At 41.3% G+C, this 27461-nt stretch overlaps 2 protein-coding genes across 4 annotated transcripts; both read right to left on the reverse strand.

Moving 5' to 3' along the window:
* Window positions 1-9478: 9478 nt before the first annotated feature.
* Window positions 9479-20527, reverse strand: elovl8a (ELOVL fatty acid elongase 8a). 2 transcript variants are annotated; one of them, XM_088347466.1, is made up of 8 exons: window positions 19706-20516; window positions 16961-17027; window positions 16691-16878; window positions 13915-13995; window positions 13766-13822; window positions 11897-12011; window positions 11687-11814; window positions 9479-9800 (listed from the first exon to the last, which is right to left on the reverse strand). In XM_088347466.1, exons 1-8 carry the CDS (start codon window positions 19709-19711, stop codon window positions 9618-9620), a joined length of 825 nt encoding a protein of 274 aa, XP_088203592.1. In that variant the 5' UTR covers window positions 19712-20516; the 3' UTR covers window positions 9479-9617. The 2 variants fall into 2 exon arrangements, with proteins under 2 accessions (XP_088203592.1, XP_088203668.1); XM_088347542.1 differs by having other exon boundaries at window positions 9485-9800; window positions 11691-11814; window positions 19706-20527.
* Window positions 20528-22250: 1723 nt separating this feature from the next.
* On the reverse strand, window positions 22251-27325 carry selenop2 (selenoprotein P2). Of its 2 annotated transcripts, none has more exons than XM_088347284.1 (5): window positions 27176-27324; window positions 26325-26581; window positions 26040-26252; window positions 24632-24740; window positions 22251-23051 (listed from the first exon to the last, which is right to left on the reverse strand). In XM_088347284.1, the coding sequence occupies exons 2-5, from the start codon at window positions 26549-26551 to the stop codon at window positions 22755-22757; spliced, it is 846 nt and encodes a 281-aa protein (XP_088203410.1). In that variant the 5' UTR covers window positions 26552-26581; window positions 27176-27324; the 3' UTR covers window positions 22251-22754. The 2 variants fall into 2 exon arrangements, with proteins under 2 accessions (XP_088203410.1, XP_088203481.1); XM_088347355.1 differs by having other exon boundaries at window positions 22763-23051; window positions 24632-24714; window positions 27176-27325.
* Window positions 27326-27461: the final 136 nt, after the last annotated feature.

A 27461-nucleotide genomic window follows, 5' to 3' on the forward strand; every position in this document is an offset into this window, starting at 1 on the left:
CAACCTGAATGGGGTGGCTGAAAAGCGCTCACCTGTGCCTACCGGTCTTTGCACCCACACTTCATTATTCCCATCTCTTTATATTACCGTTGTCGCATCCGTTTTTTTATTCTGGTTTGGACATTTCATTAGTTGTTTTGAAAGCACTTGTTTGTTACTTTGTTCCTGTTTTTCATATTTTTCTGGGTTTTTTTTCTCTTACTAATCATCATCATTATATGAGAATGCCTTGCCTTGGTTCCTGCTTTCCCACATAATGGGTCCAACTGCAGATTGTGACACACACAACCGATTGCAGCTCTTTAGCCTAGAGACTTTAGGTAAAAGGGACGTAAGGCATTATGCATGTATTGTCCTGCTAGATAGCTTCAGTTCTGAACATTGGTAATATATGATAAGTGGAAACTTTTCCCTTAAAAATGTGTGAGTGTGTCTAACGTACACTGTCATGCTGCAGCAATGTAAGATCTTCTCATAATGCTCCACAGGAATCACGCATAACTTTGCGGGTTGACATTGTGGGCATCTTACCCCCCTGCCGGAAATGCATAAATATATGTATTATGTTGAGAATGACTTATGAAAATTCCTCACACAATGACCAGGGTTGGGTAGGGTTACTTTAACTGGATTACTTTTGGATTACTCCAATACCAAATATGCTAATAAAAGACAAAAGAAAGTAAATATGAATAAAATTATGACTCACAACACGTGGTAAGCTTTCTCTCCTGGCTTTGATCTCTTTTATCTCCGGCAAAACTAACATAAAATGCGACAGAAAGGAAATGAAAATAAGTCCAAACAGCTTGCCAACATCATTTTTGCCGTTCCATGTATTCCGTTACTCCCCAAGCCTGCACAAAATTTAGTAATTTTATTATTTATTAAGCCATATTTCTCAAGAACCGGGTTGGCCACCCCTGTGTTAGGCTAACTACCTACAATAGCCAGGTAGCCCTCAATGTTATCTCTCACAGTCTCTCGTTTGCCCGCGTCCTTGCGTCCTAGACCCATCATTTTTGCTGGGGACGCATTGGGTCGAATCAACGTGCGTCCCCGGGACACCAAATTGTCATTATTAACCGATTACTACTTTTTTTTTTTTAACAAAGATTTACCGCACTCCAAAATTTTCGTCAGGCGGATCCGCCATCCGCCATTGCTGTTTCGGTCTCGCGCCGATCTCGGCAAACGAGATCTCGTTGCTTCGAGATTACGTCATTGTTGTGGCGGTTGTCGGGTGAAAGAGAAGTATGCCTCCGAAAAAACAGTTAATATTAGGTGAAAATCAACACAAAATTGGTAATTTTTTCAGCGTCAACAAGACGAAATATAAAGCAGAAACTGATAACAACGGCAATAATTCCGGCACGAAAAAACAGCGGATAAATTCTTCGGAAGATCGCGGAGGCAGGAAAACACGTGTGTTGAAGCAAATGATTCGAAGAAAGAAAATACACTAAAGAATACTCCTAGCAAGAAAAGGACTTTTCTGCCAAAATGGACTAAATTATATTCCTGGTTACGCTCTGAGGAGGATGATAATGGATTGGACCTTGAGAAGGCATTACAACTGTGACGGGACAGCAAACCACGAAGAATATATGAACTGAAAAATCTGAAGTGATAACTGCTTTGTATTACCAATTAACTGATGATTAAAACTGAATGAAAATATAGATTGATATAATTATTTTAGCAATATTGTTTCGTATATTGTACAATATTTTTGTGAACTGAAAAATCTTGAAGTGATAACTGATTTGTATTACCAAAAAACTGTGATTATTAAAACTGAATGAATATATTATAGATCTATATTATATATTTGTCGCCAATATAAATTTTCAACCCAGATAACACTGAATTTTGGGGACCCATAGATCTCTGTTGGTTGCTTGCGAGTCCCCATCACTTTTCAGAGGTAAAATGAACACACACATATATATATATATATATATATATATATATATATATATACTGGACTGTCTCAGAAAATTAGAATATTGTGATTTTGTTGTGAGGGTCAAACAGAGTTCCCGAATGTTTGATCTTACATTACACAGTCCAGCGTTCCTCCGAATCGCTCAGTCCACAATTAGTAGATTTGGGAGTCCACAATTGAAGGGATTTGGGAGTACAGTCAATAAACATGCCCGATTAAAGTCGCCGTCGACGATAAAGCTCCGTTGGGGCAGTGCAAGCTGACGTTCAGCAGCGGGCAGGAGATATAGCGCTATGCTAACGTTAGCACCTGGCGAAACTGTTAGCGGTGGAAAGCATACAGCAAACACAAAGACCACAGTTAACTCTCCCGGTACATAGCTAGAAACTCCATATCGAGTGAGCATTGTGTATCAATGGTTCCGCTACTATTGTAGCGCGTAGTCTCCAACCCCTGTTTTTACCGGAGTCTTCGTCTCGTTCGAGCCGGTGATGTAATGCGGCGTCGGGAAAGCCAAGACTCCGTGATGGCAAAAAAAAGTCCTCCAATTCCGGACGTTGTTGGTGGCGATCCGCAGCTCAATTCACTCATTGTGGACGGATGGATCTGGCGTTGGTTGAACATGCTTGGGAGCGCTGGTCTGTGTGGTCGCCTTCTTAGCTTAGCTCAGCCTTTTCTCCGTCGTTGTCATTGTCGGCAGGCGGCAAATCTTCCAGGGAGATCCGGTGGTCTCTGTATATCCCTCGGGATGTAGTGGATATTATTGTAAGTGCGAAGGGAAAATAAGAGGGATCAGGGGACACTGAAAAACAAAAGACGAATTGGAGCCCGAGCCGCGGCGTCTAGTAGACGCGCCGCCATCTTGAATCAAATACACATCAACTGAACTATTTCAAGCCTTTTATTATTTTAATATTGCTGAATTTGGCTTACAGCTTAAGAAAACTCAAAAATCCTATCTCAAAATATTAGAATATCATGAAAAAGTATACAAGTAGGCTATTCAACTAATCACCTGAATCATCTAATTAACTCGAAACACCTTGCGAGGGTTTCCTGAGCCTTAAACACTCAACTTGGTTCAGTAAACTAAATCACAAGTATGGGGAGGACTGCTGATTCTGACTACTGTCCAGAGGACCATCATTGATACCCTCCATCAGGAGGGTAAGACACAAAAAGAAATTTCTCAAAGAGCCGGCTGTTCACAGAGTGCAAGTTCAAAGCATATCCACAAAAAGTCTGTTGGAGGGGAAAAATGTGGCCGGAAACGCTGCACAACCAAGAGAGATGACCGCAGCCTTAAAAAAATTGTGAAGAAGAGCCGCTTCCAGAATTTGAGGGAGCTTCAAAGACAGTGGGCTGAAGCTGGAGTCCAGGTATCAAAAGCCACAGTTCACAGGCGCCAGAGTCTGGAGAAAGGCTGGAGAAGAGCAAAATCCAAGTTGCTTGAAATCCAGTGTGAAGTTCCCACAGTCAGCAATGGTTTGAGGAGCCATGTCAGCTGCTGGTGTTGGTCCACTGTGTTTCATCAAGTCCAGAGTAAATGCAACTGTGTACCAAGAGATTTTAGAGCACTACATGCTTCCATCTGCTGAAAAGCTCTATGGAGATGAGGATTTCATTTTCCAGCATGATCTGGCACCTGCCCACAGTGCCAAAACCACCAGTAACTGGTGCACTGACCATGTCATCACTGTCCTTGATTGGCCTGCTAATTCCCCTGACCTGAACCCCATCGAGAATTTGTGGGGTATAGTTAAGAAGAAGATGAAAGACACCAGACCTACAAATGCAAATGAGCTGAAGGCCTCTATCGAAGCATCCTGATTATTGATTGATTATTGCTCCAGCGAAGGTCGGGGGGTACCGTCCCTGTGCGTTGAGCCGACCAGATGAACCAGGTTTTTCCAATGCTGGCGGTCTTGTGCCAGCTGTTCTGCATCCTCTACAGCAACTCCGTGTTGTTGGAGGTCGCCCGCAACAACGTCAAGCCATCGAGTGCGGGGTTTCCCTCGTGGTCGTCTCCAGCCTGCTGCCTTTGGGTCAAACTGGAGAATAGCTCGTGTCGGATGGTCTGGTGGTAGACGAAGGACATGGCCAAACCAGCGGGTGCGGCGTTGTGCGACCAAGGAAGATGCTCGGGGCTGGCACGTGCGGGCTCTGAGCTCTTTATTGGAGACTTGCTGGGGCCACCTGATGTTCTCGATGGTTCTGAGAGCCCTGCTATCAAAACCGTCGATTCTTGTGGCCAGGGTGTCGTTCAGGGGCCATGTTTCTGAGCCATAAAGCAGGATAGAGAGTACGGCGAGGTTGTAAATGCGGAGCTTCGTCTTGCGTGCGATGGTCTGGTGCCGCCAGAGTGGTTTCCAGAGAGACTGCAGAGCAGATGCTGCCAGGGCTCTTCTGCGGAGAATCTCTGGTTTTAGGTCCCCATTGTGTGTCACCATGGACCCCACATACACAAAGCTCTTGACAGGCTCTACGGTGTCGCCACCAATTTGGATGGGAGGTGGATCTGGTCCATCACCGACATTCATGAACTTGGTTTTCGTCCAACTCACTTGGAGGCCAAGCCGCGCTGCCTCTTCGCTGTAAATGCCCAGAGCGTCTCTCAGCTGGCTGTAGGAAGTGCTGAGCATGATGGTGTCGTCAGCATACTCCAGGTCAGTCAGGTGGTAGTTGCCGAAAGACACTCCGGGGATGCGCTCACTAACCCTGAACATCAGATGGTCAATGATGCAATTAAAAAGGTCGGGAGCAGCCACGCAGCCTTGACGAACGCCGCTGGAGATAGTAAACCAGTCGGAGTCAATGCCGTTGATACGGACACAGCTCTCTGCGTTGCTGTAGAGCAGCTTGAACAGGGCTATGATCTTGGGTGGTGTTCCGAGAGCTTGGAGGATGTTCCACAGTGAAGAGTGGCAGACGGTGTCAAAGGCGGCCTTCAGATCAATGAATCCGATATATAGATGGCGATCTTTACGGAATTCACGGGTCTTCTCTATCAGCAAACGGACGGCAGAGATGTGGTCCGTTGTGGAGCGGTTGGGCATAAAGCCAGCCTGCTGGGGACGGCGGCAGCTTCTGATTGCTGGAAGGGCACGGCTGAGCAAGATCCTGGTAAAGACCTTGCCCGGGATGGAGAGTAAGGTTATACCTCTGTGATTTCCACAGACAAGCCTGTCACCCTTGCATTTCCAGAAGGGCATGATGACTCCTCTGGTCCAGTCGGTGGGCAGCTGCTCCGATTCCCACACCTGGTTGAATAGGCAGGTTAGCCACTCCACCATGCCATCACCGCCGGCCTTGAGCATCTCACCGGTAATGGCACAGATGCCGGGGGCTTTCTTGGTGTTCAGCTTCTTCAGAGCAGCTCTCACTTCCTCGGGTGTTACAGGGTCTATGCAGCAGGCGTCGCTAGGAGGTGCTGTGTTTGCAGCCACTAGGAGGGTGGGATCAGCCGGGATGGTGCTGTGCTGCAAGAGGAGGCTAAAGTGCTCCTTCCAGCGCGCGAGACAGTTGGCTTCTGTCATGATGAGGTTGCCGTCTGAGTCTTTTACCAGTGCTGTGTTTATGTGTGGGCCGCTACGGGCTTGGCGTAGTAGACTGAATACGTGGCTCATGTTGTTGTTGTTGGCCGCGGACTCAAGCTGTTGGGCTTCTGCCTGCCAAAACCTCTCCCTATCTTCAGCAATGGCCACATTGCGCAGGCGGTTCAGTCTCCGATACTCCGTGAGGTCGCCTCGGAGCCGGGCCTCACGCCGCTGGTCTATGATGTTTAGTGTCCTCTCTGATATCCAGGGCTTTCTCTGGGAGGATCGCGGGCGTCCGAGAACATTGTGAGCAGACTGGAGGACACTTTCCTTGAAGGCCGCCCAGTCTGTCAGCTTGTCAGGAGCCAGGGCATCGAGAGTGCGGCGGATGGAGCAACTGAAGTCTCTGGCGATGTTGGGGTCGCTGAGTCGGGAGGAGTCGGGGCGAGGCAGAGTCTTGTGCTGGTTGGCTCGGAGCTTTAGCTTGAGCTGGGCCACCAGCAGACGATGGTCTGTGTTGCCAAGCTGTGTTCCTCTGAACACCCGGCAGTTGGTTACAAACGACTTCCAGCGTCGTGATATCAGGATGTGGTCCAATGCCTTCCTGGTTCTGCCATCTGGGCTGTACCACGTCCAGTGATGGATGCATTTCCGGGGAAACCAGGTGTCAGCAACACAAAGGTTGTTTTGGTGGCAGAGGAGGAGGAGGCGGTTGCCATTGTCGTTTGTTGTGCTGTCAACGAAGGTGGTGCCGACAGGTGAGCCGGGGGACCGATCATTGCTGGATAGAGTGGCGTTGGCATCAGTGAGGATGATGGTGACGTCGTGTGGTGGGGCTTGGTCGACAGCCTGGTGGAGTTGGTCAAAGAACGCGTCCTTCGCATCCTCATCAGCGACATCGGTGGGGGCGTAGGCGACGATCACTGTCATCTTGCCGTGATGGTGGAGGAAGCGAGCAGACAGTAGTCTGTCGCTTATTGGTGTCCAGCTGATGAGGGACCTCCGGAGGGCTTTTGGAATGGCGAGAGCCACACCGTAAAGGCCGGTCCGACTCTCGGGGCCACTCCAGATGTAGCAATGGTTGCCAGCTGTTGTTTCACCATTGCCTTGCCATCGTACTTCACAGAGCCCTGCCAGGGTGATGTTATAGCGACAGAGCTCTCGGGACAGCAGGGTGGCAGCTCTGGGGCGAAGGAGTGTCTGGACATTCCAGGTGGCGACACGGGTCTTACGACGAAGGTCGATCCGTACTCGTTGGTCGGGGGCAGGCTGGGGTCCGTTACCGTGTTGGTCAGTCCGGCTTCTTTCTCTGGTCAGTTTCGTAACAAAGGGGGTTTCTCCTGGGTGAGTTGTTAGCCCTCCGCAGGATAGTCGGTTGGTGGGGCTGCCACCTCACAGCGTACCGACACGCTGGGGTCTTTGTTTGTCTGGAACCTACCCTATCGAAGCATCCTGGGCATCAATAACACCTCAGCAATGCTACAGGCTGATTGCCTCCATGCCACGCCGGATTGATGCAGTAATCCGTGCAAAAGGATTCCCAACCAAGTACTGAGTGCATCAATGGACATTTTCAAATGTTTGATTTAGTTTTGCTGTTATAAAATTATTTTTCTTACTTGGTCTGAGGAAGTATTCTAATATTTTGAGATAGGATTTTATATATATATATACTGGACTGTCTCAGAAAATTAGAATATTGTGATAAAGTTCTTTATTTTCTGTAATGCAATTAAAAAAACAAAAATGTCATGCATTCTCGATTCATTACACATCAACTGAACTATTTCAAGCCTTTTATTATTTGAATATTGCTGATTTTGGCTTACAGCTGAAAAAACTCAAAAATCCTTTCTCAAAATATAAGAATACTTCCTCAGACCAAGTAAAAAAAAAAATTTATAACAGCAAAACTAAATCAAACATTTGAAAATGTCCATTGATGCACTCAGTACTTTGTTGGGAATCCTTTTGCACGGATTACTGCATCAATCCGGCGTGGCATGGAGGCAATCAGCCTGTAGCATTGCTGAGGTGTTATTGATGCCCAGGATGCTTCGATAGCGGCCTTCAGCTCATTTGCATTTGCAGGTCTGGTGTCTTTCATCTTCTTCTTAACTATACCCCACAAATTCTCGATGGGGTTCAGGTCAGGGGAATTAGCAGGCCAATCAAGGACAGTGATGCCATGGTCAGTGCACCAGTTACTGGTGGTTTTGGCACTGTGGGCAGGTGCCAGATCATGCTGGAAAATGAAATCCTCATCTCCGTAGAGCTTTTCAGCAGATGGAAGCATGTAGTGCTCTAAAATCTCTTGGTACACAGTTGCATTTACTCTGGACTTGATGAAACACAGTGGACCAACACCAGCAGCTGACATGGCTCCCCAAACCATTGCTGACTGTGGGAACTTCACACTGGATTTCAAGCAACTTGGATTTTGCTCCTCTCCAGCCTTTCTCCAGACTCTGGCGCCTTGACTTCCAAATGAAATGCAAAACTTGCTTTCGTCTGAAAAGAGGACTTTGGACCACTCTGCAACTGTCCAGTGCTTCTTCTCCATAGCCCAAGTCAGACGTTTCTTCCGTTGTCTTGAGTTCAGAAGTGGCTTGACCATGGGAATACGGCTATTGTAGCCCATTTCCCGGACACGTCTGTGAACTGTGGCTTTTGATACCTGGACTCCAGCTTCAGCCCACTGTCTTTGAAGCTCCCCCAAATTTTGGAAGCGGCTCTTCTTCACAATTTTGTTAAGGCTGCGGTCATCTCTCTTGGTTGTGCAGCGTTTCCGGCCTCATTTTTCCCTTATAACAGACTTTTTGTGGATATGCTTTGAAACTGCACTCTGTGAACAGCCTGCTCTTTGAGAAATGTCTTTTTGTGTCTTACCCTCCTGATGGAGGGTATCAATGATGGTCCTCTGGACAGCAGTCTTCCCCATACTTGTGATTTAGTTTACTGAACCAAGCTGAGTGTTTTTAAGGCTCAGGAAACCCTCGCAAGGTGTTTCGAGTTAATTAGATAATTCAGGTGATTAGTTGAATAGCCTACTTGTATACTTTTTCATGATATTCTAATATTTTGAGATAGGATTTTTGAGTTTTCTTAAGCTGTAAGCCAAATTCAGCAATATTAAAATAATAAAAGGCTTGAAATAGTTCAGTTGATGTGTAATGAATCCAGAATGTATGACATTTTTGTTTTTTTAATTGCATTACAGAAAATAAAGAACTTTATCACAATATTCTAATTTTCTGAGACAGTCCAGTATATATATATGAGTGAGTGAGAGAGACAGAGAGAGAGAGAGACTATTGTGGTATTGACACCATTTCCGATGGTGTCTCTTGGGCAAGTAAAGCCTGGTGGCGCCCATCCCTCTCCAGGCCATGAAAACCAAATAATTCCCCCCGTTTTTCTATGGAAAAAAAACCGTATTCAAAAATTGCATCCAGTCACATACGATACTGGTGCCATCTATTGGTTGCATTCTTCATGTGCCGCAATCGAAATTCGATTTTTGTGGCATTTAGTTCATTGTTTACCAAAGAGAGTGATACGAGAATAAACAACAACAATAATAATATATTCAAAACATTGGGAAAAATTACTCAGCTATTAGGAAATATCCACCCATTCCTTTCCTGAAGCATTTATCCTCAAAAATAAATATAAACCTTGTTATGATTGTCTAGAAACTAAACACATTGTCATTTTTGCAAACTGTTTTACAGTTTTGATAGGGAAAAAAAATCCTTTGAATGTATTACTCTAAAATGACTGCCATCTCTTTAATAAATGATTTGTATTTAATTGATTTGTATAATCGTTGGCTTGAAATGCAAACAAGGGTGATTTATAAGTTTTATGGCTTTTTCAACATCCTGCGTTGCCAACTCCCGCTCTAGAAATACAAAGACGTTTGTTGGAGTTGAGAAAAAACATTTTTTAGTATGTAGGCATTTATCATGAAACAATGATGAGCATGTTTTAGGTTCATGTCATTTTATTATTGCTGAAAATGTTGCGAAATACCTGTAATGAAGTTCTGGTTTGTGCACGTATCTGAATTTCAACATCAACTAACTCTCCTTATTCTCCTTCTAGCAAACACCAAAGTCCTTTTTCCCCCGTCAAACTTTACATTTTCTGAGATCATCTGTCCTTGATGTGACGTACCGATCGTGGTAAAAATGGCTGAAGAGTGCAATGAGAGTGAGAGAGTAGGCAAAGACAATCAAGTTCAGGCCGTCGGGGTAGTCGCAGTCGGCGAACAAATTGTAAACAGTGTGAAGAGTAACCAGGAAAAATTGAAGCTGCAAAGAGAAAGAGAGCAAATGCAGCAAATGGTGAAAACCTTTGAATCATTTCAAACAAAAGTTTAATGAGTGGCATTTATATTAAGGCTGGGTGGATTATTCCAAATATCAATATGATCGCTACTAAGCAAGTACTTGCATAGCTGACAACCTGTACGTTTTTGCCGTACAAAGTACGTTTATTATGCATTTTACGACGTGTACAACGTTCAAGAAAATCTGTGCGGAAAACGCAAATTTGTCAATTATGGGTACCATCCGGTATACACCGACTATCACGAAACGGCAAATCAATCAAGTCAAACGATGTCGAGTTGTGTACTGAAAGGAAGTCCGTCTCTTTATAGAGAACCGGATTTTAAACGGCTCACTTGCTTTGATGCATTATATTACGAATTATTATGTTGTATAAAGAAGTTAAGAAAAAAGGGAAGGAGAAAAGGAAAAAATACAGGTTGGTGGTTATCCCTTTAATCAGTATGTTACCAACAATAATTTCATGCATAAAATGAATTAATAATTGTAATAAGAAAATGTATTCTACTTAATTATATTTGCATGTATTTTTCCATCTACATTGAACGTCTAAGCTACTTAATTTTTTAACTTTTTTATAATAAACCTCATTCATGTCGAGCAACTCAGGATCTCATAACAAAATGTTACTTAACAATATATATGATATAACAAAACACATGTACAATGTAACATGTTAAACTACATAAATAAACACGTTTGGGAAAAAAAAATATGGCGTAAGATTTTTTTGTATTTTGTAAGGGAAAATACGAGTTTGCAAGGGCACGGAGCCGTGGAGGTTGACAGGTATGTACTTGGATTATGAATTGTATTGATAAATTATTTAAAGTTTATTTCAAACCATGTACAAGTTGAAATTAAACAAAGACTGACATTTTAAAACTGAAAAAATGAAGTCGCCTTATACGTATTTATAGTTGCTTTTGAGCCTCAGTACACAAAATGGATTCTAGGGTGTTCACAAAGCTTGGCAGAGTGCTGCTGCTCTCTTGTGGGAAAACCTAAAATTGCACTATTTTCTGTTATAAGGGACAGTGAAGTGTTTATTACTTGACCACCAGATGTTGCTGTATTGGGTTGTGCAACTGAAAACGAGTACTAAAAGTCACAATGAAAAACACAAACTGCGAACACTCAAAGTGGCCAAGCCGCACCATTTTCTTCATATTTTTGCCAGGCCTTTGTGAATGTTTTGGCTAACTAACTGACAAGATCGCGGACAATCATGTCAGCTTCCTTTGAGGTGAGGGTCATCTCATATAAAATAAATGCAAATTTCTCGACCTACAATTGGTTTTCAAAATGCATGTTTATATGATCATTCATGCATTTTTTTTGCTTATTTTTAAAATATTATTTTTAGTGATTTTTATTTTTTATTTTGTTATTGTTTTACCAATAAGAAGTAATAAATGATACACACTATCACTTTACTGAACAGGGTATCACCTTTGAACCAGTTGTTTTTAATTCAATGGTGAAATCTGCGGGCTGAGTAATATTTGACCAGAGGCGGCAGTTAACCATACCTGTCAACCTGTACGGTTTTGCCGTACAAAGTATGTTTTTTATCTATTTTAAGACGAGTACGACGTACAAGGAAATCTGTACGGAAAAACGCAAATTTGTCAATCGCATGCGTCTGCCACCTGGTGATTTCCCATCATGCATCATTCCCAAAAATAAATAAATATGGTGTACGATTATTTTGTATTTTGTACGGTAAAATACGACAGTTTGTGCGGGCATGGAGCGGTGGAGGTTGACAGGTATGAGTTAACCCACAGGCAGTATTTTGGACATCCCTGATATACAGTACACACAAGAACGTGACAAATAATTACCAACTGTAGGATCGTGAGGTAACTTTTCCACCACAGATATCTGTTCATACTCGGTCCAAACGCTGCCAGGCCGTAGTAGAAATACATCACGACGTGAATAAGGGAGTTAACCAGGCCACAAAAGAAAGCTAGGGACACATATGACAAGCGTAGTACATACGTGCGGACGTAAGACAGAATACTGCAGTATTTTGTGTGTAGACTACTCACACTGACCACCTGGTGTGTACTTCAAGCCCACCCAGCAGTTTAAGATCATAGTGCTGTGATGGTAGACATGGAGGAAGGTCAGCTGACTGTTTTTTTTCCTCAAGATGAAAAAAATCTGATTTACACAAATAGAGCATTATTCATTTGCACAAGTACTCTGACGGGACTAGATTAAAGGGACACTGTGCAATATTTGACCACTAAATGCCTCTGTATTTTGTAGTGCAACCGAAACCGAGATTTTGTGTTTTGTGACCCCTTGTTTGTTACTGGCTTTGTAATCAAATTATATATATATATATATATATATATATATACACACACATATATACCACAGCCATATCCCCCTAGTGGGAGATAGCTAGAGCCATTTCTGACTCTTTTTTGGGAGATTGATTCAGAGGAGAGAATTCCCAGCCCCCTCGCTCAACCCAACTGAGGTGTTGGGAGTCATTAGGTGACCAAACCCCCCAATTCCAACCCCTAATGCTGAACGCCAAGCAGGGAGGCAACGGGTACCAATGTTTAAGTCTTGGGTATGACTCGGCCGAGGCTTGAACCACAACATCCCAGTCTCGGGGCTGGCGCCATACCCTTATTTGTGCACCCTTGAAGGGAACTGACCCTTCAATTGGGTTAACGCTCAAAACCCAACACGCATAAATGTTTCTACATTCCCTCCATATGTATTTCCCTTTATAAAATAACCTAAATGAAGCAAGATTAATGAACTGTACATTATTTGAAGGTTTTTTGGTCAAATAAATGGCCGAATTTACTCATCACTGCTGTGTTCTTTGCTAATTTGGGTTGTATACTATTTATATGGGGTATCCAGTTAATACCATGGCTAGAACCTGTAACCAAATTTAAATATATTGGAGCTGTCATATGAGAAACGTGTTCAGAACCAGAAATTATGGCCAAGATAGGTCAAACCACAGCCCCACTTGCCAGACTTAAACCCATCTGGAAGGACAAGGACGTAGCCGTGAAATCAAAGATCAAACTTATGCAAGCGCTGGTTACTTCCATCTTCTTCTAAGCTTGAAAGACATAAACTGGAAAAGAAAATCCAGACCATGGAAATAGGATGCTACAGGAAACGTCGAGGGATCAGCTACATAGCCCATGTGGCAAACGAAACGGTGCGCAACACAATCAGAAACCACATTACTACGAGTAACTGTGTGAAGACAGAAACTTCAGTGGTATGGTCACGTCACAAGATCATCAAGACTGGCCAAGATCATCCTCCAGGGCACAGTCCAAGAGGTCAGGAGGAGAGGAAGACTGAAAAAGAACTGGGCCAACCACATTAGGCAATGGACTGGTGCCTACTCGTCCCAGACCCGTAAACAGGCCAGGGGCCGTCAACAGTTGTCCAGAGTTGCGTCCTCGATGACCCAGGCGGTTAAGGGATCCGTGAACCATTGCTACAAATCACTTATAGAAACTTATACTTATTACTTTTTCCATATGAACATTATCTTATCTTTATTTGCATTTCAGTGTATTTTTCGGATACCAATACCATAACTTTGTTTGCAATGCTTTAACGATTAGATTCATCAAACCACTTTCACAAGGTTTTTGTTTTTTGTGGGTAGCAGTAGCAGCAAGATGGCCAGCTTGCTCTAAGTGAGACTCATGTTTTGTAAAATGAATTCAAATTTCCTGACCTATGAGCATTTTTAAAAATGCATATTTTTATGCTCGATTATGTATTTTTGCTTATTATTACAATCAATATTTATTTTAATTAAATAAGTTATATTCACCACAAGGAGGTGCAATATATTACGCAATGCCCCTTAAACAAGAAATCAAAATCATTCTGTACACTATTACACATAAAGTCATACTGACTGTGTCACAGAACTCGACATATTTAGACACGTAGAACATCCAGCACACTCTTGCCATCTGCACAAAAATAGTCACACAAATAAGGATATTTTTAAAATAACATCATTTTACAGTGCATTTCAATTATGAATTTGTGTGGCATGTATTACTCTCAAGGCCAGAACACTGTTGCTGTAGTCAACTGGCTGGCATAACAGACTGTAATTAGCCTTCCATGATGATACTGTAAACTGCAAAGACAGAACAGTTTAGATAGCACAAAAACAGGAAATAGAGCAACATGCACAAAGTGGAAAAATATAGAATGTTCAGGGTAAAAAAAAACATAATTCATGTACCACAAGTCGGCTATGTTTTGTGCTAAAGTGTAAAGCAAATACAAAGGAAACCCACGCAAGCACGGGTAGAACATGAAAACTCCGCACAGGAAGGTTGGTAGCTGGATTTGAACCCATGACCTCAAAACTGTGCCGGACACGCGCTAACCAGCGCCCTGCCCCATATATATATCCTTTTAGTATTTCAGTAGAAGTATAATTGATGTGTTTCTATAGCAATATTTTAGTAGTTTTGTGGAATTTTTGTAGTATTTGCATAGTAGTATTTTTGTCATATTTCTTTAGTATTTTTGTAATATTACTGTAGTTGTCTTTTTGTATTTTTTGGGGGGGGGTTAAGTCATTCTGTAGTAGTATTTTGTATTATAGTATTACTGTAGTAGTATTTTCATGGTAATTCTACAGTGATTTTTTATTTTCAGAATGAAAACAAAATAATACATGAGGTCCCTGTTTTTAAGCACTATATTTGATATTTAGTTTTGTAGTTATTGTGTCGTAGTATTTATTGTATTTCTGTAGATGTATTTTTGAGTGGACACGCAAAGTGACACTGGGGACATTGGTGGCACCAAAAAAGTTAACCACTCTTGGGGGCCCCCCAGTGGACCGGGCCCTAAGCGGCTGCTTAGGGCCCGGTCACACAGCCGTTTGCGTCTGTATCGAGGCTGAATCACGGCCAGAAATTTCTGCCTGTGAAGCAGACGCTGTTGGACGCTTTGAGATCGCCATACAGACGAGATACAGCCGTGCTTTACACGCGGTCGGAAATTCACACGTGGTTGGCCGCGCGAAAAAGTTTTGCGCTGCTCAAAACTTTAGACCACGGGTAACCGCGGGCGGCACACGTGGTACACACGCGGATAACTTGCGGTACAGACGCGGAACGACGTGCTACGGCCGCGGTTACACGCAGGTAGGACGCGGAATTTTAGCGGGTAATCGCGGGTTGAGCACGGTCATAGCACGTTTGTATTGTGTCTGTAACACGGCTGAATCACGTGAATTAGCGTGTGTAACGCGTGTGACGGTCAAACGCCTTTCTCCGCGCATATTCAACGCGATTTGCCGAGCACACGTCAGTTGTGCTCGAGACGTCAAGGGGTGAACATGGATCCCCGTCACCGTAGTGACCTCGTCTTAATCCATTTTTATTTCTTGACATTTCTTTTCATTTCATAACAAGATAATAAAATAAAAATGAAAAACTATTACAATAATAGCATATTGGCTTCTTCGGTGCCATAGCTTGAAATCTTGATCTTCACGGGACTGTGTCTTGAGCGGTTATGATTTCTACAGCCCGGCTCGGCAGCTTTTATACCCGTGGTCCACACGCGGAAATGACGCGATGAGGCAGCGGAACAGTCGCCGGCGTCTGTTTTGCGGGCATACCACCGATGAACAGCGGGTTGGCCTATTTTGCGCATTTTCCATCGCGGGCAACCACGGGCAAAAAAAAAAAAAAAAAAAAAAAAAAAAAAAAAAATGCAAAATTTTACCCGCGATACAGACGCAAACGGCTGTGTGACAGGGCCCTTAGCTTGCTTATTTACGCCTTGTGCTCTGGTTACAGGGTATGTTTTGAGATAAACAGCTCAATACGATGGGTTTAAAACAAAATGACCCACATTTTTTGTTGTCATTTTCAACAAAGATACCCCATTGTAGGATATATATATATTTTTTAAATAACAGACTTATGTCACATTTTTTTCTTTGTTAATTTATTTCTTTGTTTTGTTTTGTTTTTTCTTAATTTTCGGTAGTCAATACTTTTTTGACCTAGACTATTTTAGTGTACATGTTCATACTGTAACTATTTTGAGAGTCTTCTGAATACATTAGTTTTGCGTGTTACAAGCAAAATGGCCTGGCATTGCTGGGCTGACACAAGATTGGATTGTTTGGAGAGGTCGGGCTGCAGTACCCAATTTGGCGTTAAAGAACCTCCAAAAGAAGACAATAGGAAATCAAATGTTCATCGATTTTGTTTGAGTTTTGTTTTTTTCTTTTACACAAAATCTGGCTAAAGACAAACGTGGTGGCTTAGGGGAAAACAATAAATCTTCACGAAAAACTGTTCAGCTGTATCGGAGCCTATAAGTAAAACACACGCGCACACGCACACGCACGCACGCACGCACACACACAAACACACACACACACTGCTTATTTTTGCCCATTTAGATTAGACTGATTAGATTTAGGTTGGATCTTCCTAAATTGTGAAAAAAAAAATGTTATTTTTTTCTTTTATTTCAACATTTCACATACCCCATACATGTTCTCTATGTTCCTCCAGAGGTAGACGTACCCCATTTGATAACTGCTGTCCATGAGCTCGAACAGAGAAATGTGGAACGACTGCGGTTGCCAATTTGTAAACACCATTGTAACTGTCATGAGCCATTGCAGCAACAGACAGGATAACCATGTACCAAAATTGAATTGAGATTGAGCAGTTGGTAAATGTCTCTGAATTTGATAGATAGATACTTTATTCATCCCTGCAGGGAAATTCACATTTGCTTGCGTTTTCATTTTTGTTTGGATGGAAAGGAATACCAGTGTCCCATATTCCTACCTCATAGAACATGTACGCGGACCAGCACACCATTAAGAAATTGTACACTATTAACACAAGTTTGATGTTGATGGGCTCCTTCTTTGCCATTAGCTTTGGCCCAGACCAAACAATGAAGAGGTATCCCAGTATTAGACAGCTGACAGGGACAGGGGAGTAGACCAGCAACCAGTCTTCAATCCTCTTGTCTAAAGAAAAAAGTAAACGAAGAACTGAAGAACGTTTCTTTACCAGATGTTTGTGCCAAAAGAAACGATAATAAATACATACCTCCATTTTCCAGAAGTCTATGGTAATTTAAATAGGCTTTTTGCCAAATGGTGAGTCCTGGGGAACCCTGGATTTACATAAAAACAGTTACCACTGAGTATGAAGCAATTCAATTTACATACTTAGAATGAACTGTTGGGTTTCTAACAATAACCTAAAAGGACATACAGTGGTACCCATTTATACGAAAAACACAAGAATTTCGATAAGACGAGTTGTATATGGGACAACAATCTTTCTCTAGATACGAGGCTAAATCCAAGCTACGTGCAGTCCCAGAGGCTACCTCTAGAGACCAGTCATCATCAGAATCAGCTCGTCCCAGTTGGCAAATATGCTTTCCAGCATCAGACAGCTGATCCCGCCCACTCGTTAATATTACGCAGTAAGTTTGCTTTTATCATAACCAATTCCATTTTGTGACTCTCTGTGACATTAACCATGAGTTCAGTAGAAGAATATGAGGTGTTTTCCGAGAAAAAAAAGGAGGATGAGGTCAATAGAAATGAAGAAGTAAATAACAGACAATCAATGCGTTCGTGTGAGTGACCTAGCTAAGGAGTAAGTTCGGTCAACATCTTTCATTTGTACGCTAGCAAAACAGAAAGATGTTGTCAAGACTATCTATCTACCTTGGTCATATCCCTCAAGAGGGGTGATAGACAGCAAGACACACACATACAATAACAAAGAAAATAAAAGGGAAATAAATAGCATTAAAAAAGAAACATTTTTGGACCATGGCCAACCCAATTGCCCAAACACCCAAACAAGTTAGGCACCTCGGCACCCAAGTTGGTCATGCTTTCGTCCTTCCAGATGAAATGGGACACCAGAAAGCGTCCATGTCACTCGGGTCAGGGTGACACAACACACTCTTTTGTTCAACAGCAGGGCCCGACAGCTTTCACTGGTTTACCCCTGCCGCATCATACGGGTGCCCAGCCCATCCTTAAGAACGCGTCTACAATCCCACTATCCTTTCACAACACCTCTCCACTCCTTCCTATCCTCAACAAGAGCTCTAGCTTCCATTATATTTAGACCTCTTTCCTGTAGTGCACTCATAACACTATCCATCCACGTCAATCGCGGCCTTCCTCTTGATCTCCTTCCATTGACTTCTGCTCTGTAGATCCTCTTCAACATTCGCTCCTCATCCATCCTCTCCATGTGTCCAAACCAACCGAGTACTCTCTTATCCACACGCTTGCTCAGTTCCACGACTACTCCTGTTCTGTCTCTCACAATTTCATTTTTCAGTCTATCCAATCTTGTGACTCCTAATATAGTTCTCAAACACTTCATCTCAAAAACATCAAACTTTCTTCTTAAATCTGCGTTCAGGCTCCAAGTATCTGCACCATACAACACAGTCGGCACAATCACACTCTCATACAGTCCCCTCTTAACATCCATACTCATACTCTTGTTGTTCATCACTCTCCTCAGAGCACCCAAAACCTTGCTTCCTTGATTCACTCTGTGCAATACCTCACACTCCATTCCACCAACTGCAGCCACATCACAACCCAAGTACCTAAAGCTCTCAACTTCTTCCAGCACCTGTCCATGCAACCTGATTTCTAACATCATGCCCACTCCATCACATGAACACTTCATCACCTTATTCTTCCCAACATTGACACATAACTTACGCCTATCACATACTCTTCCAAACTCCGTTACCAACCTTCTCAATGTTTCCTCAGAATCAGCCACAAGCGCTGTGTCATCTGAAAACAACAACTGACTTACCTGCCACACTGTTCCACTGTTGTCCATCATGTCTACACCTCTGCCAAATACTCTTGCATTCACCTCTCTCACCACACCATCCATGTACACATTAAACAGCCATGGTGACATCACACACCCCTGTCTCACACCAGTCAACATAGGGAACCACTCACTTGTCTCACTCCCTACTCTTACACATGCTCTGCTGTTCATATAAAACTCTTCAATGCTTCCAACAACTTTCCACCCACTCCATACATCACCATCACTTGCCACAACACCTCTCTATCAACTTTGTTGTCAAGACTAAAAAAATGTAAAAAAATGACTAGGGGCATGACTGTTCTTTCAAAATTGTGAACTGCACAAGTTCAAATTTTAAACCCCATCATTGATTGATTGAAATTGTTTACACATTATTTATAAAGAATTTATTTTCTTATTATAAACAGAATAAATTCAAAGCCTAACCCTTCTGTTTATTTATGGTGAACTAAAAAATTGAGGAAAACTTTCACAATGAGGCGCCCTCTCTTGGCTGCGGCTGCATCGGGTCAGATGCAATCGACATTTCGTTCTGTGTACATTGTTACACAGAATGACAATACAAGGAAATTATTATTATTATATTATTATAACATTGAGGGCTACCTGCTATTGTAGGTAGTTAGCCTAACACAGGGGTGGCCAACCCGGTTCTTGAGCGCCGCATGTCCACCATGTTTTGGAGTTCCTCTATGCTCAAATTGATGTTGCAAATTTTCAGCTTGTTGCCAAGTTGTGTGGGAGTTTGATAATAATCTAGGTGATTGGAATCGCGTGTATTGGAGCAGAGAAACTCCAAAAACATGCAAGACATGCAGCTCTGGAGGACCGGGTTGGCTACCCCTGGAACCTTTCAACGGATCATTCATACTTCTGCTGAATACTCTCAGACTATGCTACCTATGCATCTAAATTGTATTATGGTATTTTTATTTAAAAATGTATAGAAATATCACTTACCTCCATTTAGGTGGTGATCACTCTAATTTTCCTCCTTAGTTCTAACACCGGTCAGTCATTTCTTATTTCAAACGTCTGCATCTGTACAGTCGAACTTGTCATTGAAGCATTTCCTGTTTTACAACAATACAACTGGCACATATTGCCTCCTAGCGACAGCTCTAAAATGCTCTAACTATTTCTAGTGTTTCATTTGGGAGTGTAAGTATTTTTTTTCTGCAAGTTTTAAATAAAGATCTGTGTTGTGTTGGAATATGAAAGCAATAAAGATCATACAATCCAGTTCGCAGACTGTACTGAAGATAAGGCTCGTCGACCATTCTAAATATACTAAGCCGCCACCTTACATACCTGTAACATTCATGGGGGAGGTGTGGTAATTTAATGATAACAACCCAAAGAACTTTACTTCCCAATGTATCTAATTGCTTTGCCTGAATACGGGAAACTGAAATATAGTATTTACAGTATTCAGTAGGACTGGTGATAGATTCCTTGTGTTGTTTACAAGTCAAGTCACATTGATTTGTATAGCCCCTAAACACAAAATGACTCAAAGCTCTGCACAGGTTACAATCACGCCATCCACTGATCTTAAACCAACATGAGGGCAAGGAAAGACTAACAAACCTCAGCAGGAAGAAAATAGGAAACCTTGAGCAACCTTCATGGGTGTGATTGTGATTATGAGTCAACAAAACGTCAAATAAAAGCATCAAGGCATTCAGGGCTATGGACTACTTATACTAAGAATGAGGGAGGATAGCAGATCCAGTAACTGCACCCAGATTACTTTGTGTCAATCCACAGTTGAACAAATAATCTCTTTAAACCATTCTAAGAACTGGAATTTTCAACAAAGTGTATTTAATTTCTTTTCTGCTTGTAAAGGAGGTGGAAACATTTGACGTGAGTCAGCAAACCGCCCTTTCTGGAATATCCCCTTCCCCCATACAGGAATATCTCGTTTCCAACAGAAATCCTATTGTACAGGTCAGACTCACCGCGTCTAAATGGGTTAACAGTTTAAATGCTTACTTTTTTAAATTATAGTGGAGAAGATTTGCTTTCTTTTAAGTTTTGGTTTAGTAATACCGGACTTGAAAGTAAATCTTTAGTGGTAAATCAGGTATGTCTAACTCAGTTTGGCTCCGGGGCAGGATACAGACTTTCTGTTCTGAGGCCGACCGGATCAGTAGAAGAATACCAACATTTTAGCTTTGATTTTCATTATCATTTATCGTTCTGACTACAATTGTAACCTACCTTATATATTATAATCAGAAATGACAAGGGATCCTTTCTAAACACAATACATCTACACACCTCTCAACACTTTACACATTAGACCAGTATTTTCCAACCTTTTTTGAGCCAGGGCAAGTATTTTACATTGGAAAAATTTTGCGGCACACCATTAACCAAAAATGTTATTAAATGAAACTGAACAGTATGTTTAATGACAATATAATTTAAAATAGCCCCAGTTTTTACAGCACAGACACTTGAAAATGACATAATATTTTCAGAAAATGATTCATAAATGTTTTATAAAAATTTAAATTTTAAAAGTGACGTTGGATAATCTCTCACGGCACACTAGTGTGTCGCGGCACGGTGGTTGAAAATCACTGCATTAGACTACCACTCCTTACGAACGTCTACTGTGTTTTGAAAAAAATCTACCTCTTTTTAAAAAAAAAAATCAACAACAAAAAAATCTTGATCTCAAGACTAATATTTTAGTCTACGCTCTATTTTGAAGCGAGACTAAGTCTTTTGAGCATGAATAAACTGCTCCAATGATCGCATTCGATTTCCATTTTGATAAGTTTTCCACTTACGGTTTTAAAAAGGCATTATTTTAAAAGCAAATATTTTCTGGAGATAGATTTTGTTTTGTTCTTAAAAATAGATTGCGCGCTAGAATCGACTGCCAGTTGATGTCAAAAGGTTGGCATAAATGCAATTATTCAAAAACAATGGGAAAAGATTTTCACATTTGACATTGAATGAGTTAACTGGTTAATTGTAAATTGAGTGAATGCAGTTTTACACCAGAACCAGCTCACCACGCTATACAACTCAGCACTGCCTTCTAGCGGTCAGAGACAGCATTAGGTTTGCATTTTTTTTGAAAAAAAAAAAAAAAAAAAAAAAAAAAATCATTTCTTTTGATAGAAATAGCCTAGAGACGTGCTGCTTTTTTGAAATACTCCTAAAGTTATGACGGTTCAGATTAAAACATCCACATTAAACTGTCATATAATTAGGAATTTTTATAAATACTAGTAGATCACTAGTTGCATGTACAATACAGCAACATCTAGTGGTCAAATATTACAAAGTTTCTCTTTAAAAAAAAACCCGTTCCAAAATAAATAAATAAAAAATCACATTTGTGCTGCTTATTTTACAAGGGATCTTTTAAGTAATTTACTCAAAAAACAACTTATAAAATATAATAAAATATCTTTAAAGACCAAAAATCTCTCTTCGTTTAACATTCAGGTTGCAAGACACGACGAGTAAAATGACACTGAAGTTCCATTGAGGTTTTTATTTACAAAATCGTTGTTAACAGAATTCTCTGGGCTTGTGAGTGCAGAACGAAACTGTAAGGTTTCACAGATTTTCGATCAAAAAAACTGAAAATCATTTATGTAACAGAGGGGCGACTGTGACAAAAATGAAACACAAAGCAGTGAAGAATTCCCCCAAATCCTGCCACAACCCTATTATTTGTCCATAAACTTGCAGGTGATTTGATAAGAGTCAATGGGCGACATCCTCTGTTTCATGTCCGAGAAAGAACAGCTGTCAATCCAAAGTTTTTCTCCTCACGCATCCATCTGCAGCTTCCTGTTACCAGGTTCCAAACTGGAGACTTCATAAACAGGAAAACTCACCAGGAATGAAAGAGACTATTTCCACACACAGACATTCGACAACAGCACGGATTTCGCCATGTGCCCAACAAACTTTGCTAATATCCGATTATGAAACCCAGCAAGCCCCAAATCTAAGTCAATGTTTTTCCTAATCATTTTTATAAAGTATCAAGGCTGTGGTTGTAGGTTGTACGAGAGTGATAATGATGTTGATGATTGACACCCAGAGTTCCGTTATGGTCCTGCTGAGGATGTGACTGATTTTGGTGCCCGTGAGGGAGATGATGATAATGAGTATGATGCTTGTTGACTACAGGAATCATTTTAGGAGTTGATGCTGTCATTTCCAGATCATCTGTATCTACTTGTTGTTTGGGTGACGCTGTGCTAATGTTGGCAGAATTTGTCAGCGTATGATTCTTTAAGACCGGGCCATTCACTGTTGAAGAATTCGCCTGTGGAAAAAATGTTACTATTCAGATGATCTTTGGGATCTCATATTTGTTCTGACAAATAAGGAGATCTCATTCTATATTGAAGTCAGCCTACCTACGTAATGTGACAGGTGAGGGTAAAGATTACACAATGGACATTCTGCTATGATGTTCATGTATATGTGGGTTGTCAAAGGTTTTTGTCTGCATTTACTCGATTATAGTTAAACATATTTTCAGTTATTGTGGGACTTTTGAATGCTGACATGTTCGAGGGGCCTCATCCGCTTTGGAGACTTCCTTTTACGAGCAGGGCCCGACTAAGTTGAGTTCAGTACTTCTGTGGTTTACTCATCTTATAGGTTAAGGCTTAACTGGGGGTTATGCTTAAACTATAAGCAGTAACCACGCCCCTTTAATGGGCTGCAAAGAACGCAAAGAAAAGTTACGATCCGTTTCTTTTTAATTTACATAATAGTCTAGTTCATTATAAGATACACCAAAGAGTTGTTTCACTTGTCATGCTTTTTTGCATTCATTTATATCATTTAGGGCAACATTCTGTTTTCTCCATCCTTCAGCATTTGTCACTGGTACCGTAGGTAAAAATAACATGATGATAAAATATGACGACTTTTCACATGTCATCTACATCGTTAGTGCTCTTGTGATTAGACAGTGTATTTAGGCTCATTATTATTTACTATTATTAATGTTATAATTGTTTATTATTACTGTTAATGTAGTTATTACTGATATTATCATTGACACGGGCCGCGGGATTATTGTCAGACATTAAACCAGTCCGCTCTATAGAAAATAGTTTAACCTCTTTTTAAAATTGCAAAGGAGATTGCATAGTATGCCTCATTGCTAACTGTTAAGCGTCATTTTAATTGTTATGCAACGACATCTGTGTATTGTTTGTTGCAGCCTGGTCATCCTGTAAGGGGATAATCTCATGTGCGGCCCCTTCTCAAGGTTTCCAAATTTTCTCATGCTGAGGTTTTGAGTTTTTCCTTGCGCTCATGTAGGTTTTAGATCAGGGGAGGGTGTAATAATAATCTGTAGTCTGTTAGAGCCCTTTGAGAATTCTTGTGATTAAGGGCTATACAAATAAACATTACTTGACCTACATTATAGTCATTATCAGCCAATAATGTTCTTCGATTTCCACACTCTTAAGGGTTGATCTTTTTAATCTTGGTGATTTAATAAAAATAAAGGGCCCGGGGAAGGGCATTTAGAACAGAATTGGAATTTGGCATTCTTTTTTTTGTACAGTCCTCTCCTGTTCTCTCTGCAAGATGCAATTCATTGATGCCATCTCTCATTATTTTGAGTGTCTACTAAACTATAAACTTAACAATTTTTGTACATTTAAAGTGTAATTTGTATTCAGAATTATTTATTTCTTTCATATGCAACTCCAAAGCTTCATATATCAGACCATGGTATGCATATTTTTCAAATAAATCCAACACAAAACGCTTTGACTGGGTGAGAATACATGGGTGTGAAAAAATATTTAACAGAGGGAACAGAAAACAAAATAAATAAAGTTGCAATTCACTAGTGTAAAATAAAGTTTGTATACTTACAGAGCAGTTGCAGATGTTTTTCTGATAGGTGGCTCTGATGGCAGCCTCTACATAGGGGTAGTGAAGAAAGCTGTATGGCAGAACTATATGGAATGTGAGAAGACCACACCTGGATAAACCCAAAAATATATATAAAATTATCTTTGAAATTTGAAGTTATGACGAAAGAATGCTCTCTTGCAGGGATATGCAATGGGGGGAAATGGATCACAGAAAAGGCAAGCAATTCTTGATTGATTTTTTTGAATTCTTATTAATTTTATTTTTTGGGGAGAACCACACCATATATTTTAAAATCTAAAAAAATCCACCTAGACAGTGTGTTGTATTTCACTGTGTGGCATTTGGTGATTTGATAGCAAGGAAATTAAGACAATAATTCCAGAGCTTGTGTCCCATATCAACAAGAATACCACTTAAAACGTGTCTCCCTCCCGCAATAAAGATCGTTGAGGCTCATTTTCACCGTTATTTTTGGCATAAATAATGGTTTCAAACAAAGGTGAGAGCAGAGTTTGTTTGTAAAAATGTCACAAAATCCTGCAAACGAGAAAGATACAGTTGTGTTTACCTTCAACTATGTGACTTGGTCACAGTTACAAGCTTGGAAATCGAGTAGTCATTATTTGTCCCCCATTGTTATATAGATGCAAATCTCCGACATCTACAAACGTTCGTCGTAAATGTCCATCAATTTTTAATAACTTGAGCATACTACGCTATCTGGGCAATAAAAAAAAAGACATCTCACTGTCATGTGTATTCTCGTACATCTCACTGGCTGAAAAAAAAATCCTAACGAAATTCCTTCTTACCATTCTTAAAGGTAGAGAAGCACTACAGAGCCCGTCGCCAGTACAATGTTGCACTCCTAGCCTGGATGCGTTAAAATAGTGAATTTTATCTCCAAGCCAAAAGAGTCATACATAGCACTGATGGCGCTGGACGAGAGGAAGAGAGAGGGGAGTGCACACTGTGCAGAGATCCACCCAACCCCTACTGCTCGGGGTGCTTGGCTGGCTTTTGCAAGTGTTTATAGTTAGTTATATGGGTTTTCATTATAAAGTGTCGCAACAGTGAACATACATTGTTTAATAAGATTCTATATGCCCGATTCCATGGTAACGTACACGTAACGGTATCTGCTGGTGTAACGCTGTGAATGTAAACTGTAGTTGGAACTTTGCCTTTTATATTCTTGACCGAACCTTCTTCTCACATACTGAAATTAGAATGATGAAGAGAAGTTTATCAATGTCCTTGTTTTATCTCCAAGCCAGGCGTACTTATTGAAATAACCATATCTTGCTCGCGAGCTGGGCGTTTCAGACTACTGGTCTACTATTTCAATCAGTCGAATCTGATTGAGTAACAGTGTATCTTACTTCTTAATTAGATTTGGAGTTACCTGTCATAGATGAGGAAGTCATCTTTATTCCCATCTAGCACCTCCCATACATCATTTTGAAATGGAGTCTGTTGGTAAACTGGAACTTCAGGAGGAGCTTTTCTTTTCAGCTCCCAGTACATTGCCCGGGAAAGAGGGTCTTGCTCATTTACTATCATGAAAGATACTTCAGTCAAGTTGCTGCGGTTCAACTTGTCACGCAGGCCTTTGATTCTGTAGATGCACACAAAGAAACGGGAATTTGTTTTCCCCACCATTGACACTAATATTCATCTTTCTTCTTACTTGGTGGCCTGAGTGAGACAGAACTGTCAGCTAGCCTTCAGCAGTGCAACCACCACCACGCTTCCAAGCAGTGCCTGCATCGGTGCTTGTCCTTTAATGTTCCAGTATGGGGCAGGTTTGCAGATCCTGGTGCCAGCGTCTTCCCCCTCCACCAGTAGACTGGCTTGGGAGGCCAACAGCAGACCTGGCAGGGTGGCACATGCCCACAACAGCAGTTGCGAGAACATGCTCCTCTCTGGCTATTGAAACAAACCCACCTGACAAGAGATCAATCATAGCTAAATGAGGTAAAGCATGCACATGGGGTTTACTGTACTGTAAACTCATACTCGTAAAAATATTGACCCATATTTTTGCATATAACCTCTTTTAAAGTGACATTGTGGAGAGCAGGGGTCACCAATCGTTTAAGCTGAGAGCTACTTGTTATTGATTGGCATGAAGGGCTACAAATTTAGTATACATTTGAAAAAATGTAATTTTATCATTTTATTACCAGGTTGTAATTGTTAGTTTTTATGTTAAAATAGGCTTAGTCCACTTCAAAAACACAATGCCAGTTAGAAATCACATTTCCTGTAGGATCACTATGACCCATTACTGGTGAGCTATTTTCAGAACCTGTCCATTGGCTACTCAGGTGTCCTTAGGGGGCTTTTGCCCGGGGGGGATGATGCTGGAGACCCCTGGGGTAATATTTGATCACCGACAATTCTAATTATGTTAATAATAATGGCTGCATTATTATAACACACAGACAATAAATGAGGAAAAAATAACTATGAATTCCTAACAGAAATATAATAAAGTTTTTCATTTATATTTTCAAAATACACAACATAGCAACTCACCTCTGTTGTCTCCTTTTTGTCCTTATGACCTAGATAGACGGACCTCTGCTGATTTTGAAGCCTCTGGGTTGAACTCTTCCCGCAAATCAAACAAAGAGGAGAGTGCGACGCTCTCCACAAACAGTGTGTTGTCAAAGCGTTTTAGTACAAGGTCCACGCCACTTAAAAAATATATTTATACAAGTTGTTGAAGGCTGAGCTGAAGTCCAAGAAGAGCAGCCGCACAAGAAGCCTGTGGACTGCAACTCCGACAAACGACTCCATTTACTTTGTCTACTTGAGCTTT

The sequence above is a fragment of the Urocampus carinirostris genome, chromosome 1 (genome assembly GCF_059441175.1).
Source record: "Urocampus carinirostris isolate Australia breed hairy pipefish chromosome 1, RoL_Ucar_1.0, whole genome shotgun sequence".
In the NCBI taxonomy this organism is placed as follows: Eukaryota; Metazoa; Chordata; class Actinopteri; order Syngnathiformes; family Syngnathidae; genus Urocampus; species Urocampus carinirostris.